The sequence below is a fragment of the Hyaena hyaena genome, unplaced genomic scaffold (assembly GCF_003009895.1).
Source record: "Hyaena hyaena isolate Hyena2069 unplaced genomic scaffold, ASM300989v1 scaffold_116, whole genome shotgun sequence".
Classification (NCBI taxonomy): Eukaryota; Metazoa; Chordata; class Mammalia; order Carnivora; family Hyaenidae; genus Hyaena; species Hyaena hyaena.
This window is the reverse complement of record NW_024080748.1, coordinates 3,221,508-3,236,455: the sequence shown is the minus strand read 5'-3', so window position 1 is coordinate 3,236,455 and position 14,948 is coordinate 3,221,508. Positions and strand designations below refer to the sequence as shown.

At 47.6% G+C, this 14,948-nt stretch overlaps 1 protein-coding gene across 1 annotated transcript in view; it reads right to left on the bottom strand.

Moving 5' to 3' along the window:
* The window catches only part of SLC6A5 (solute carrier family 6 member 5), a 52,115-nt gene that overhangs the window by 9,432 nt on the left and 27,735 nt on the right, over window positions 1-14,948 (bottom strand). Inside the window, exons 9-13 of the mRNA XM_039236745.1 lie at window positions 14,275-14,378; window positions 11,298-11,422; window positions 7,153-7,265; window positions 6,290-6,421; window positions 5,258-5,357 (exon numbers count right to left, since the gene is read on the bottom strand). Coding sequence (XP_039092676.1) covers window positions 5,258-5,357; window positions 6,290-6,421; window positions 7,153-7,265; window positions 11,298-11,422; window positions 14,275-14,378 — 574 coding nt within the window. The remainder of the gene's footprint in view (window positions 1-5,257; window positions 5,358-6,289; window positions 6,422-7,152; window positions 7,266-11,297; window positions 11,423-14,274; window positions 14,379-14,948) is intronic.

Genomic DNA, 14,948 nt, shown 5'->3' with positions numbered 1-14,948 from the left:
CCAGTGTCCAGAAAGTCATCTCCCCCTCTGGGCCTCACATGAGGGCTCTGGACACCTGGCCTCTGCCTCCTACCAGCTCCAGGGCCCATGACGGTTCTGCTCCTTCTGCTAACCTGTGCACTGGCCCTGCAGATACGGTACAGGAGCACTGGCTGAGAGCCACCAGGCATCCATCCTCCTGCCTGCCACTCGCTCCTGATCAGGCTCTCCAGTCCTTCTGTCCTCTACTGGCTCCAACCCCCATCCAGCGATAACCATCCCATGGCCTGACTCACCCAAGTCCTCACCTGAGTCCCTTACTGAGTCAATGGCAACCTTCCTCTCAGGCCTTTGTTTATGTGGCTGCTTCTTCCTGCTCTGTCCTTTCCACTGACCCAAATCCCCATTACCTTCAAGGCCTAATTCTTCTTTTTTTAAAAAATTTATTTATTATTTGAGAGAGAGAGAGACTGCATGGGAGGGGCAGAGAAAGAAAGAGAGAGAATCACAAGCAGGCTCTGTGAGTACAGAGCCCAATGCAAACCTTGATCTCAAGACTGTGAGATCATGCCCTAAGCTGAAACCAAGAATCGGATGCTTACTCAACTGAGCCACCCAATCACCAAGGCCTAAGTCTTGATAAAAGAATTGATCATGGAGCCTGGGGCATATGCCTAGAGACTTGCCTGCTGCATGATCTTAAGTCTGGAGGGGTAAGATAGGCTCCAAAAAGGATCTAAGCAACTGCCTGTTACTGAATGAGCAGAAAAGCAGCAGGAAAAAAAAGGTAAACTTGTGGCTACTATTCTAGACTCAACAAACAGATTTGGGGCAGAAATTGGCCCCAAAAGCTCCTTATAACCAATCAATCCTAAGTTGAGAAAAAATTTGCTTCAACCAACCAATCACTTTCACCCATGCAGCTTTGTGGCTTCTTTGTTTATAAATCACACCCTTGGCCTTGGTCTGAACATGGCCTCCAGGGGGACTGCTCCCCCTCCTGTGTGGCCACAGCCAGCCTCCTGGCATTGAGCTGTGCATTCATACTGAGCTCCGCACTCAGAAGGGTGCTGCCCCTGCATTAATGGTCTTTGGTTGCCACCTTGAAATTTTTAGTACATTTTTAACAAGGGGTTCCACATTTTCACTTTGCACTAGGTCCCACAAATTAGGTCTCTTGTCCTGTGTGTATCTTGAATTACTCCTTTATAGTTAACATGAAGGCCCCATCTCTAAGAGCCAAAACCTTATGTGTTAGCTCATATTTTTCCCACCTTGGTTCCCAATAAGCTCAACACTCACTAAATCTGTCTTTATTTTCTTTTATATTCTTTTATCTCTGAAATGCTACCCTCTTGAGGTTTTTTCCCTAGCTACTCTGGACCTCCTTTATCTCCTGAGCAGGAATGTATAGCTTAGTCCTGACCTTCCTCTCAATGTTAAGTGTCTAGTGGCCTTGTTTTTCCTGGGAGCTAGTTGGCAAGTTGCCTGAATATACTTTCCCACCTTCCTAAGAGTACATGGGGCATACAGTAAGCACCTAATAAGTACCTATTCATTTACTCACACACATTTATCTGTGTGAGTTATTAATGCACTGAAGCCTGTCTTTCCTAATGTTTAGTGAGCCCTAGCAAATGTTGCTGGGGGGATTTGCACCCTGAATGAGAGTCAGACAGTGATATTTCAGTCAAGATTTTTTTTTAATTTTTTAATGTCTATTTATTTTTGAGATAGAGGGAGACAGAGCATAAGTGGCAGAGAGGGAGACACAGAATCCAAAGCAGGATCCAGGTTCTGAGCAGTCAGCACAGAGCCTGACATGGGGCTTGAACTCACAAACCATGAGATCATGACCTGAGCTGAAGTGGGACGCTTAGCTGACTGAGCCACCAGGCACCCCAAAAATGTCTTATAAGTGAAGGTGGAGTCATGAGAAACAGGGAGGTGGGTTATGAGGAACAAAATTAAGCTTGAATTTGTAGAGTTCTGGGGAGACTTGTTTGTTTTGTTTTGTCCTACAAAAACCTCGATGAGTTCAGCCTACAGGATGGGCAACAAGAATTGAAGAAGGACATATTCCATCCCATAAAAGCCACTCTTTGGGTGTGAATATAACATCCCTCATGGGGATATGGAGAAAGATAGTCTGGGGGGTAAGATATGAAACAAGTAACTGACCAAAGTGGAAAACAGAGCAAGATCATTTAACATGTTGCAACTTGGGGAAACACACAACATACAGCCTAGCAGATAGCAGGCAGGAAGTCTCTGTGACTGAAGTTAAGGCACAAAGTCTCCCATACAGAAGGCTCCTGTACTGATGGGCTCCAAGAAAATGCAAATCACTTTTTCCAAGTGACTCTACTTAGGTAAAAGTCTCTTAAAGGGATCGCACCTACACCTGACTCAGGGAGTTCCACTTTTCAACCTAGATCCCTCAAACCCAGATATTGGCCTTTGAGGAATCCTGACTGGAGAACCTGAATCAGCTATCCAATCCAAGGATAAAACTTGCAAACGACACCCACCATATTTTAAGTATTCAAATGACTTCTGGAATTTTTAGTCCAGAGACTATTAGAACCAAAAAGAAAACACATCTTTGCCATTAACTTGCTTATTTTTTTTTTTTTTTATAAATTCTGCAGCCAGGAAGGGAGATCTTCACATCAGTCAGGTTCATTTTCATTCTTCACAGATCTGTGTTCAATGGCCTAAAACTAACCTTGCATTAGTATTAGTCTGGGCCTCAGCATCTCAGTAAAAAACGTACCACCTTCTGGAGTATAAATTATATACATATGCAGGTTTTCCCTTTCTTCTAAGGTTCACTTCTTAAAATTCTATCCAGGTCTGGAACACCTGGGTGGCTCAGTCAGTTAATCATCTGCCTCTTGGTTTCAGCCTTAGTCATGATCTCATGATTTAATGAGTTCGAGCCCAGCATCAGACTCTGTGCTGACAGTGCTTGGAATTCCATGCCTCCCTCTCCCTCTGTCCCCAACTCACACTGTCTGTTTCTCTCAAAATAAATAAATAAACTAAAAAAAAATCTTAAAATTCTATCCAGGTCCATGGGGCACCTGGGTGGCTCAGTCGGTTAATCATCTGACTTCAGTTCAGATCATGATCTCACAGTTCTTGTATTTGAGCTCCTCATCAGGCTCTGTGTTGACAGCTCGGAGCCTGGAGTCTAATTTGGATTCTGTGTCTCCCTCTCTCTCTGCCTCTCCCCCACTGACGCTCTGCTCTCTCTCCCAAAAATAAAATAAAAACATTAGAAAAAATTTTTTTAAAAATTCTATCCAGGTCCAAATCAGAGTTTCATACCCACTTCCTGTGCTCACCCTGAGCTCAGCACAGAGTTAGCCTGGTTCTGGAGGTTGCTGAGCATCAGCTCTCTCAGAGTCCAGACAATTTTCTCGATGGTCCCAGAAAATTAGCACAGCCCAGGGACTAAAGCACTCAGGGTTTATTTTTCCTTCAGAACCAAGAAATCTACTATCAAATTTATAACGTAAGGAGGCACAATTTCACCCTAAATACAGAAAATTTTAAAGGCCTCTATTTTAATGATGTATGTAATCCACACTGGGCAGCCCTATTTTATAAATTGAATTGTACAAGTGTGCCTTTTGTGGCAGTTGGCAGCAAGGACACAGGGAGGGGAGGAGGTCGAGACAGCTATCTACACTTGGTCCAAGGTTGCGTATGCAGTGCCATCCTGCCTCTGCCAGCAGACCACTAGGAGGGGCCGAGTCTCCGAAAGGGGGCTGCGCTGGCCTCTTCTTGCCTTTGGTGTCTGGGCAGAGAGCTAAGATTCACTGTGGCAGATTGACTGGGTTCCTGCCAGTGTCTGCTCAGGTAGAAGGTTCTCTGATGCTTCACCCTGACTCGACAGCAGGCCCTCAATCAGCCTTCATCACCGACTCCAGGCTGTCTTTTCAGCCCAAAGTGCTGGCCCTGTTTCTCTGGCCAGCAGACACTAAACTCTCCCTGCAATGGGGATGTGATTTCCAGACTGAGACAAATGTCCCTTCCACCAACACCCAAATGACTATAGTATCTTCCTGTTTCTGGGGCACCCAAGTTTTACACCCAAGAGGTTTCCTTTTCACATCTTAATCATCACCACCACCCCCCCTCCATTTTAATAACGCTTTCAGAAGAGCAAGAAGCTGTTGAGAACCTGTTGGGCAGGATGTTAATAATAACGTTAAAAGCACGATGCTCCTGCCAAGGAGAGATACCTGGCAGTATAGCAAACTTTGCTGAGCTCCCAACTTTAATTAAAAGGGGGAGTTCCGCAGAGCTGTCTGGCCTCACCCTCTTCCTCCAGACATTTGTCCTTTATGTATATCATGTGTTCCAAGTGATACCCTGCATTTCTTTTTAGTTTAGAGCATGTTGCTATGTCTTTTTGGTTTTAATATACAAATAGGCTAACCTGGCATTTTTCAAGTTCCTCCTTCTGGAGACTCATCTATCTTAGGGAGTCCTTAGTCTGTGGATGGTTCTGAGACTTCTAGGCACAAAGAAGTCATTGGTGCCTTGAACCCAGTAGGGTTTACTTATGTGGCTAGCAGTGCACACACACGGTCCAGGAGATCACCTGGTGAGAACCCCCCCCCGCCACCAAACACAAGTACTTCCACACAAGGCATCTGCTGCCCTACCTTCCTATTGTTCTTGATAATACCCCCACTAATTATGAGATGCAGGCTACCATGGTGATAATAGGACAGACTAAACTGTAAGGAAACTGAAAGTTTCTTCCTGGGAAAAGCTGGGATTGAGTTCTTGCATCACAGACTTCCATTATGTTGATAAAGTTTCCTAAGGATCTGTGCGTCTGGTGGTCTCTTTTCTCCTTATACTATCTGAGGGCCAGCCTTGAAGCCACTCTTCGCCTCAAGCTACATGACGACTGCAAGACCAGGGAATAATTTCATAGCACAAAGTAGCTTTCTTCCTCCCTAATCTGGCCACATCCATGGATCCTAACTGATCAGATACCCAAAGGTATAGTCTTAGGAATTTTTGAAACAAAGAGGGATTTCTGAGTTTCACCACCAGCCACCTTGTGTTTCTCAGTTAAATTTGGATCACAGTGGACCCGAGGCCGGTTTGGAAATAAAGGTGCAGCCTTCTTATGTTTCCTAAAGAGCCACAATTAAACCCTGTCATTATCTGATTAAATATGGAAAACCCACTTGCCATGGGTGCCTTATGACACTAAGTCCTCCTTCGGTAGCCAACATCGTGGCCCCCTTACCGTACACGTAGGAGATCCCCACAAGCTCAAAAATGGCAATGATGACGAGGGCATAGGACGCGGCATACGTGTCCACAAGCTGAAACATGTAAATTCCACCCTGGTAGGTAAAAGAAAACGATCAACACCAGTGGGCCTGGATCTTGGCTCTTCCCACTGTGAACAGCCAATCCATTCATCGTGGGGAGAGTTGGTACAAGCAGGAGTCAAAGGCTCTCCCCTCCCCTCCCCAGCAGTAACCTAATCCCAGTCCAGCATGCAGGCTGGGGGGCGGGGGGGGGGGGGCTTGCCATGTTTGCAGAGTAATTCCTCCAGAGACTCTGAGCCAGTCAATAAAATAAGCATAGAAACGGGATCTAACATCTCACTTTTAAAAGGCTAAGGTCAACATCTGAAATGTATATGTGAAAGCAGGCAGATGGCTTCATTTTTGCCTTAAGCAATAGACATCTCTACCCATAAATCTGCACTTGACTGACCTTCATGTGACCTTTAGTGTCATTGGGCACTTGTCACACATCCCCTTGCAACTTTATCTCATTCTTTATTCTGTTCATGATAGGTGAGACTTAGAGACCAGCTTATTCCAATTCATCATTTTACAGATGAAGAAACTAAGGCCCAAAGTGGTGACTTGCTCAAGGTCACACAGAGAGCAAAAGCAATATATATGCTGAGTGACCTAACACGTAGGACTAGAAGGAATTCAATAGCTGTTCGACTCCCATGTATAATGAGTAACCAACTGGGAATTTCTCTGGTCATAAATTTGGATTTTCCTGTAGTCTATTTTCCTAAAGTAGGACACACCTGCCTTGTTGGCTCAGGAAAGCTACATCTCAATTATGAAGATGCTACAAGTAACACTAGTAGCCAAGGTGACATGTTTTTATCTGCAGTCAGAATCGCTCATGACCAGGTGCTGTCTACACCGGAATGGCAGTAACTTGGCTACTGCTCTGAGTCTGAGAGCAGATAGTCATCGGGCCCCCACGTGCCCCACCCCAAGCCTGTGGCCGGCAGGCAGCTCACCTGAGTGATCATCGGGAAGCCCATGATGAAGAAACAAATGCAGCAGCCCAGAGTGAAGACCGGCTTGTGTGTGCGCAGGTATTTGGGGAACTCATCCGAGATAGAGGTCACGATCGTCTCGATGGTGGCAAACTGGAACAGTGGCAGGAGAGGGGCATCTGAGACAAACCACCCAACCTGAAAGGTTCCCAAGGTCCTTCATCTTTCCCACGATTTGCATGAAGTTTGGTTCTTAGGACTGCATTCTCCTGATGGGTCTAAAGGGCTCTGTTGGGGTCCAACCCACAAGGTCAGCAAGGGGAATCCAACAGGGTATGAGCTCTAGGAACTGCATATCCAGCCCCCAGAGACTGCACACACTCATCCATCAGGACACAAGAAGCTTCACTTTATATTCATGAGTTGTAAATTCCTTTCTTCCACTTTACCTACAATTTTATCTTCAACTTGAGGAAAACCCCTCTTTGCACCAGCCACTAAAGTCTGAGCACCTGTCAGCAAGATTTGTGGCAAATCTTGGGGCAAGTCTCAGCCCCACAGCAATCTCTCTGAAATCGACTTCATACTATTCCGCCTTATCCAGACCCACAGAATTTGCATTGGCAAAATGACACCAGATGAGAAAGTACACAGGCTAAAACTTGCATGGAGAGTGGAGGGAAGGAGGGGCGATGGCTTCTTTGCACGACCCCATAAGTCACCCACGAACACAGTTATCCTGAGCCCTGGACAGGTACCTCGCCATCCTACATTGCTCAGGGAAACATTCAGAGACCACCAAGCCCAGCCTGGCCACAGGCTGCTTGGAGGAAGCAGGCAAGTGGGTCTTCAGGAAGAGCCTCGGGCAGGCTTAGGGGGCTCACCATAGTGTCAAGTCCAAGAGTCAGGAGCATCAGGAAAAAGATGATGGCCCAGAACGGAGAGAGGGGCAGCCTGGTTAAGGCTTCTGGATAAACCACAAATGCGATGCCTGGCCCTGAAAGGAACAAGACAGATGATTGCAGACAGGCCCAGCTCCAGACGCCCTCTTCCTGGAAGCCCACAGGGGCCTCTCCACAGACATATTATATGCTGCTTCCATTGGCTGTTATTTTTACTCATCTCCTTCCATTTCCCCAGTTAGACTTCAAGCTCCTTGAAGGGAAGGACTATGGGAATCAGGTCCACACCTCAGCCAACTCAGAGGTAAGACAAAAAACAGTGCCTAAGTAGAAACTCAGACTTCAAGGCCAGACTGTATCCCACACATATACCACAAAACCCCCATCTTTGTGTCGATGAGTTGGGGGAGCATATATAATAATTACCCTGTAAAACAGTGATTCAGAACCGAGGGTGAGGTTAGGCCCCCAGCCCTGACCCAGGGGACATCTGGCAATATCTGGAGACATTTTTGACTCTCACTACTGGGGTGGGGGATGATTACTGACGTCTAGAGGGCAGAGGCCAGGTATGCAGCTAAATATCCCTCAATGCACAGGGCAGTCCCCACAACAAAGAATTCTCCAACCCAAATGTCAATAATGCTGAGGCTGAGAAACCCAGCTGTAGGTCAGACCATGGCCAGAATGCCATCCTTTCCTCCCTTTCACTGTCTTTCCCCGTAGTCACTCCTCCAGGAGAAGACTTTTGCATAAATCATGAATCCATCTACTGTTTTTATTATCTTGCCTTCAAAGGCTTGGTAAAGATAGGGCTACATCAATCCATAGGTAATTAGTTGGGGAGAGGGGGCTGCGAGGCACAGTGTAAAGGTTAAGAGAGATTGGACTCTTAATGGTCTGACAGATCCAGGTCCAAATTCAGACTCCAGGACTTACCAGCTATGCAACCGTAGACAAGTCTTTTCATTTCTATAAGCCTTAATTTTGCCCATTTGTAAAATGGGAATAACAAAAATACCTCGCAGGGTGTTTATGAGGAACAAATGAGACAGCACAGGCAGAGCACTGGGACCAATGCTCACACATCATCAGAACTCACAGAATATTCACTTTGATCATGAATGGACAATGAACTTGGAAATCAGAAGTTCTGATTCTAGGTTTTCTACAAATACAACACGTGGTGTTGGCAGAGGATGTCTGAGCCGTCATTTCTCTGCTCTCACAAAGCCTGCCAGACATTCCTACCTGCCTCACAGCCTCGCTGGGCAGATTACTATGACCCACGATTGCTAAAGACCCAGCCATTACAGATTTACTTGTAAATAGAACACTAAATGATAATGGGCAGAGACAAGCGAATGCCAGGTTAATCCGCAGCCAGCGCACGTTTGGAAACTAGATATTGCAGCACCTGGAGTTTTTATAACTGAAGCCTAACAGCGCTTTTTTAAACTGGAATTCATCAGGTTGTTAGTTCCTAATGTTGCCGAGGGCCTTGGGGTATTTAAAAGATAAAGCCTTGAATGCCTAAGATACCCCCGCATCATGCATTTATTGAACAGACGGCAGATCCAGCCTCTGAAGACTCCCTATGTGAACCATAAAAGTCTGTATTAAACTACAGTTCAAAATAGGTCTCAAATGCAGAGCACTAAAGGAATCCAGTTCAGTGCTCTGGCGACAGTCGGGCCCATAAAGCAGACAACAAGCTCTTGAAACGGCCACAATGAGAGGACCTGGTTGATTGCTTTAACAGGATTTGGCCCTTTGGGCTGTACTGCTTTTTCAGAGGGCAGGAAATGATTTCAAAATATTTGGCCTGCTTCAATTACATCTGTCTCCCTAAAGTACACAGGTGAAGGCACCGCTTTCAGCAAACTTGGTTTATCTAAGGTGGCTGGGAAGTGGATTTTTAAAATACATTTTAATATTACTTTGTAGAGTTCAGGGTTCCCCCCCGCAAGAAAAATGTATTGACTGAGCCCCCGCAGAGTTTTCCCCAATGAGGCCCTTATGTCCCACAGAGGCGGAGTTCTGTTCCTCTCCTCTCCCACTGGGGGGCAGTATAGCTCAAGGGCTGGAGGGCACACTCCATTTCCCTCGTGGACTAAAGAGCAAACACGGTTACTAATATTGGGTCAGCAAAAATGTACCTAATGTCTGCGTGCCAAGGTGGCCCAGCTAGGAGGGGGCGGGGCTGGCATTGACTGCAGGCCCGACCCCAGATGCCTGTCCCTGATTCTGCAGAGCCTCCCTCATCCCTGAGAAAATCAGATGGCCTGCCAATCACAGTTAAGAATGCCCACAAACCCAGATGAAGGGATAGCTGCCCCGGGGGCTGACTGGAGGCCTCGTGAGCCCTGTCCACTCCCTCATGGGGAATGAGGTGCCCACCGTGTCCCTGTGCCAGTGACAATGAGAGATTAGCACATTAGAACCCATAAGAAGTGCTCTTCTCCCCATTTAAATCAGAAGAAGCAGAAAAGAATCTGGGAAAGGGGACGTTTTCAGAGAGAAACACAGGCAATCGTCTTAGTCTTTCTTTGTAAAGGAAAAACCAAAAATCCGTTGGGTTTTAGCGACGTGTGCCTCCAAAGCCTTTTTCTGGGTCAGGAAAGAGCTCAGAAGAGCTCACTAATGTGGCCCCACAGCTCAGTAATCATAACCCTGCAACATGGCCACTGGCTCATGATGAGCTCAGGAATGTCACAAACATCACAGACACTTCAGATCTGCTGGGAAGTGGGGCAGGACCTCCCTGCTCCAGCCCCTCTGCTGGGAGGAAATGAGGACCGCTGCGATCACAGGCTCCCCGGGACAAGGCCCTCTTTCCCCTCCCTAGGGAGTTAAGCTTTCTCAACTGGGAAAGGGCATTCACTCTGCAACTGTAACTTAACACAGTGCACAGTGCAGTGCGGAAGAATCAAACATCCTTGGGGGGCGAGGGGAGGTTAACAGTCTCCCCTAGGAGAGGTAATTAGCCCCCTGGAGTATGCCAGCTCTTTAACTCTTTGAGGCCCACTGTGCACCAGCAGCACCACTGACGCCCTAATTAATTATCCTTGGGGAATCAGCAGAGCGCCTGCAGCCCGAAGAGAAGGTGACATTTCTAGGGCTTAGTTCCCTCATGTGCCCATATCGGAGCCAATATCTGAGAAACGCAGTGAGCTCCTTGAAGGAAGCCAACCGTGCAGAGAAGCTGCTCACGGGGACACACTCTGGATGGTCATGTCCCCACAGTCTCCAGCGCCGTTCCGACACCATGGCATCTTACGAACATCTGATTAGAGAATGATCGTAATGACAGGCAATAGTCACAGTGAAATCCCTTAGTCACGGAATCCTTTGTGGAATAAGGCTGGGAGGAAATGAAGAGGTAAATAAAAATATTCAACACTGTCTACAAAAATGCTGTGCTAGAAATACAGATTAAGTGAGATGAAAATGAAAACTCTCTGTAAATTCAAAAGTACCATGTAAATGTTACCCATTAATATAGGGATCACTTGGATAGAAAGTAAACACTTTTTCTATGTCCCTCCCAGCACCTCCATCCAACCTTTCCACTCACTGGAAAAAAAAAGAAAAAAATTGCTGGTCTGCATTGCTAACTAAGCAGAAGGCCCTGAGAGCGCACCTGACCTAACAAACAGAAAATGCTTTGTCAGGAAAAGCTGCTCTGGAGTCAGGGCTCGGGGTAGGCACCAGCACTCGGTGTCTACAGAGACCTCTGCGAGGGATGCCATCATGCAGCGGGCTGTGTCCACACCAGCTCCAGGGCGCTAGGCGGCCTAAAGAATCCTTCCCCTGCCCCTGACAGGTATAACAGGTCTAGATCTTTTGCAGGCTGGAGCTGCATTAAGAGAGGAAAGGGGGAACAAAAGAGAGGAGAGGAAGCAGGAACGGGGCTTCTATACCAACCCCGCTGGTTAGGAACTGGCCGGCTCTAACCCTGCGCGAGCTTCCTACCCAAGCCTGTCGGAGTCTCTCAGCAAGGCGGTGCTGGGCTGTGCCACCATCCCTCCTATTCCAGAAGGCCGGGTTCCCAGAGGAGCAGAGGTCAGGAGCTCCGAGGTGAGCCTGGAGCCTGTCCTGCGTGCGGGGTGAGAACTGCACCGTACCTTGGTCCGCCACGTTCTCAATGTTGACCTTGCGTTCATTGGCCATGAAGCCGATAACCGAGAAGATGACAAACCCGGCAAAGATGCTGGTGGCACTGTTGGTGCAGGTTACAATTAGAGTGTCCCTGGGGAGAGACAGGAGTTTGACATTAGGTGTGCTTTGTAAGTAGGAAGGGACAGGGGAAAGGACACACAAATGTGTGCCCCTGCGTTTGTATGTACAGGCGTATGTGCGTACGTGCCCATTTCTAAACATGGTGTCACTGTGGGCTGGAAGCGAGCGGTCGGTCTTGACCAAAGATTTCTCCTAACTGCCTTATTGTTGGGCCTCTGGGTCAGGACTCTGGTTCTACGTGCTCTGGAACCAGGACTCCCCTCATCAAAGTAGCAGAGGCAAGACTGTCCGTCAGAGCAGAAGCAGAGGGGATGGAGCCTTTCAAGGACTCCAGGACAGGAATCATATATGAGAGAAGAGAAGGCAGTGGGACCATGAAATGCCACCAGGGTTTGAGGACAGCTTGGGGTGGGGCACACAAAAGCCCAGGGGCTGAGGCCTGTGAGGGGCTAGCCCTCTGCCTTCACCCCAGCGCCCTCTACTGGCACCGTGACTGCAGTTTCCCAGCCTGCCTGTCCAGCCAACCTGGAAAGACCCAACAGAGAGGTCAAGCTAGATGGAGCCTCAGAGACAATTCAAATCCTGCTTCTCCCCCCTGTTGGTCATATGACCTTGGGTAAATCACTTCCTTCTTCCGTGATTTTAAATGGTGGCAGTGACCCCAGCTTTCTCACAGGTGGTTGTGAGGACAGAACCATGTGTTGCTCTGCACAGCTCAGAGCCCGGCACGGAGCAAGTGCTCAGTAAACAGCCCACCTTGTGTGGCCCCTTAGTTTACTGAGGAGGAAACTGAGGCGCAGGGGAAGGAAATGGGCTAATTAATGGTGGGTCAGGATTTGAATCCAGACCTGCTGCCTCAGCCCTGTGTTCTTTCTGCCATACCACCGGGACTCCTTTCTACCAAAGCACACAGCCACGGTCCCCCTTGGACAGTGTTCAGACCGATTCTTGGGTCGTAAGTTCATGAGCAGCCGTGACCAAAGAAGTTCGCACACCTTAGCTGGTATTCCAGCTGTTATGGGCTGAATTGTGTGCCCCAAATTCATGAAGTTCTAACACCCCAGCTCCTCAGAATGTGACTGTATTTGGAGACAGGGTCTTCATACGGGGAATTCAGTTACAAAGGGGTTATTAGGGTGAGACCTAATCAAAGTGACTGACACCCTAACGAGGAAGAGATTAGGACACAGATGCACACCCGGAGGGAGAAGAAGGCCATCTACAGGCCCAAGAGAGAGGCCTCAGAAGAAATCAACCCTGCCAACACCTCGATCTTGAACTTCTAGTCTCCAGCACTGTGAGACAATCTCTGTTGTTCAGGCCGTGCACTCTGCGGTACTTGTTACGGCAGCCCTAGCAAGCTAATACAAAGGCTGTCTCCAGCCTGGCCTCAGCCCACCTCAGGCCCGTCTCCTTCTAGCCTCATGCGTATACACCTTCTGTTCCAGTCCCACAGACCTGCTCCTACCTCACATCTCCAGCACTTCCGGGCTGAGTCCTACCTCCAGCTGTTCCTGCCACCTGAAATATACTCCCACCTCCCCTGCACCTGCTGAAATTTGGCTCAGTGGAGATCTCACCTCCATGAAGCCATCCCAGCCATCTGAGGTCACAGTTTAACTATAATCTTTTCCTCTTCGTTCACAAAATCTCTCACGCATTATTAGAAAATAATAATAATAATAATAATGGCAGCTGCCATTTATTCAGTACTTACTATGTGTGAAATATCACTCTACGAACTTTGCGTACATCATCTCTTACCTCTCCACAAAATACTATAATCTGCATTTTATAGATGAGAGAAATGAGGCTCAGAGATGTGAGGTACCTTGTCCATGTCTCAAGTGTTAGTGAATAGTGAAGTCATAATTCAAATCCAAGTCCATCTGACACTGGGGCTGGCTTCCTCCCTCCCTTCCTTCCTCCCTCCCTCCCTCCCTCCCTCCCTCCTTTCTTCCTGTCTTCTTTCCTCTCTCTCTCCCTTCCTCTCTTCCTTCTTTTCTATTTTAAATCAGCTTGTCAAGAGAACAGACAGTATTTTCTTATTACTCATCATAGGTGTATTTAACTTTTGGATGTCACCTCCTCCAGGAGCTCTCCGGGCTTTCCCAGGTGGAGATCTTTGGGCTTCCCTAACATCACACCGTCCAAATGTTTTCAGTGTCACTATGTATCAGAATCTCCTCTGGATATGGAGATTCCTGGGCATGCCCCACCTTCAAACACTCTGATTAATAGAGTGGAAGGAGACTCAAATCTTGCATTGTTTTTCCAGCTTCACTGAGGTATAACTGACAAAGACAATCTGTGATATATTCAACGTGCACAACCTGATGATTTGATGCACATATACATTGTGAAAAGATGCCCACCACATCTCCTAACATTTCCATGACTTAATATATTCATCAACACAGTTCTCCTTCTGCTGTACCTTACTGCCTTTCTTACTGGGGTCTCTGGAAATGTATTTGCCAAGTGACAGTGACCATACTGCATCAGGAACTATCAGAGAACAGTATCCATAGACTAGACAGCTCACAGATGACTACTCCAGGACACAGCCAGCTGCACAGCAACCTCTGGGGAGGCTCAGCCCCGTCGCATAACAGGCCAGTGATCCCATGTGTCAGAGGCAGCACTGCAAGTTGGGGTCCAGGCCACCAGAAGCTGGCAGCTAGGTCTTGGTGGGTTCCATCTGAGCCAGAGCCAACCCTCTGGCTCTACCTCAGGTTACACGTGAGGGCTGTGAGGGCCTGGTGTGGCCTTCAGTGTCTGATGACTCAGTCCATTGATTTGTCCCCAGACCTTATTCCCCCTCAGCAGCCACCTTGGGGGACATGGAGTGCCTCCACTTACCTGTAGCAGTTGTTGTGGAACTTGTTGTACGAAGAGAGAGTGATCAGGCCTCCCCATGCGGCAGACAAAGAGAAGAAAATCTGAGTGGCAGCATCCTTCCATACCTGGGAGGCAAAGGGGGAGAAGATCCAAGGTCAGTGGAGGAGCAGAGGGGAGTCTCCCCATGTCAGTGCCACATCCTCTCCCCGGGGGAAAGGCACTCAGGAAAAAGATGATGTTAGCATCAACGCAAATGAGAAACATACATCATTTGTGCTGGAAGCCAAGAAAGGGCAGTAAATTCCCTGGGGGGTTATACCTCCATTCTAATCGAAGGGGAGGAATCCAAACTACACATACAGGTCATGCTTGTCCATCCCACCACGTAGAACTGAACCAAAAGGGAGAGCCCTCTCTCTAGCTCCATACATACTCAAAAAACAACTGGAACAGCAAGATGTAGTCATAGGTACCAAATAAATACCTTCTTAAACAGACAACCTTACAGATTAAAGCTGCTATTCAAACTCTGAAGTTCTGCAGCTCCTCGCCTTAGTAAAACCATTTGTGCCTCAGCACAGTGGATTATATAGTGCCACATCCTCCTTGAACTTGGCTGCCAACGCCTCTTGGTTCTCTTGGTGATTGTTCTTTATTGTCCCCATAAAACTCCACATGGCCACTCAGGAGTTAGA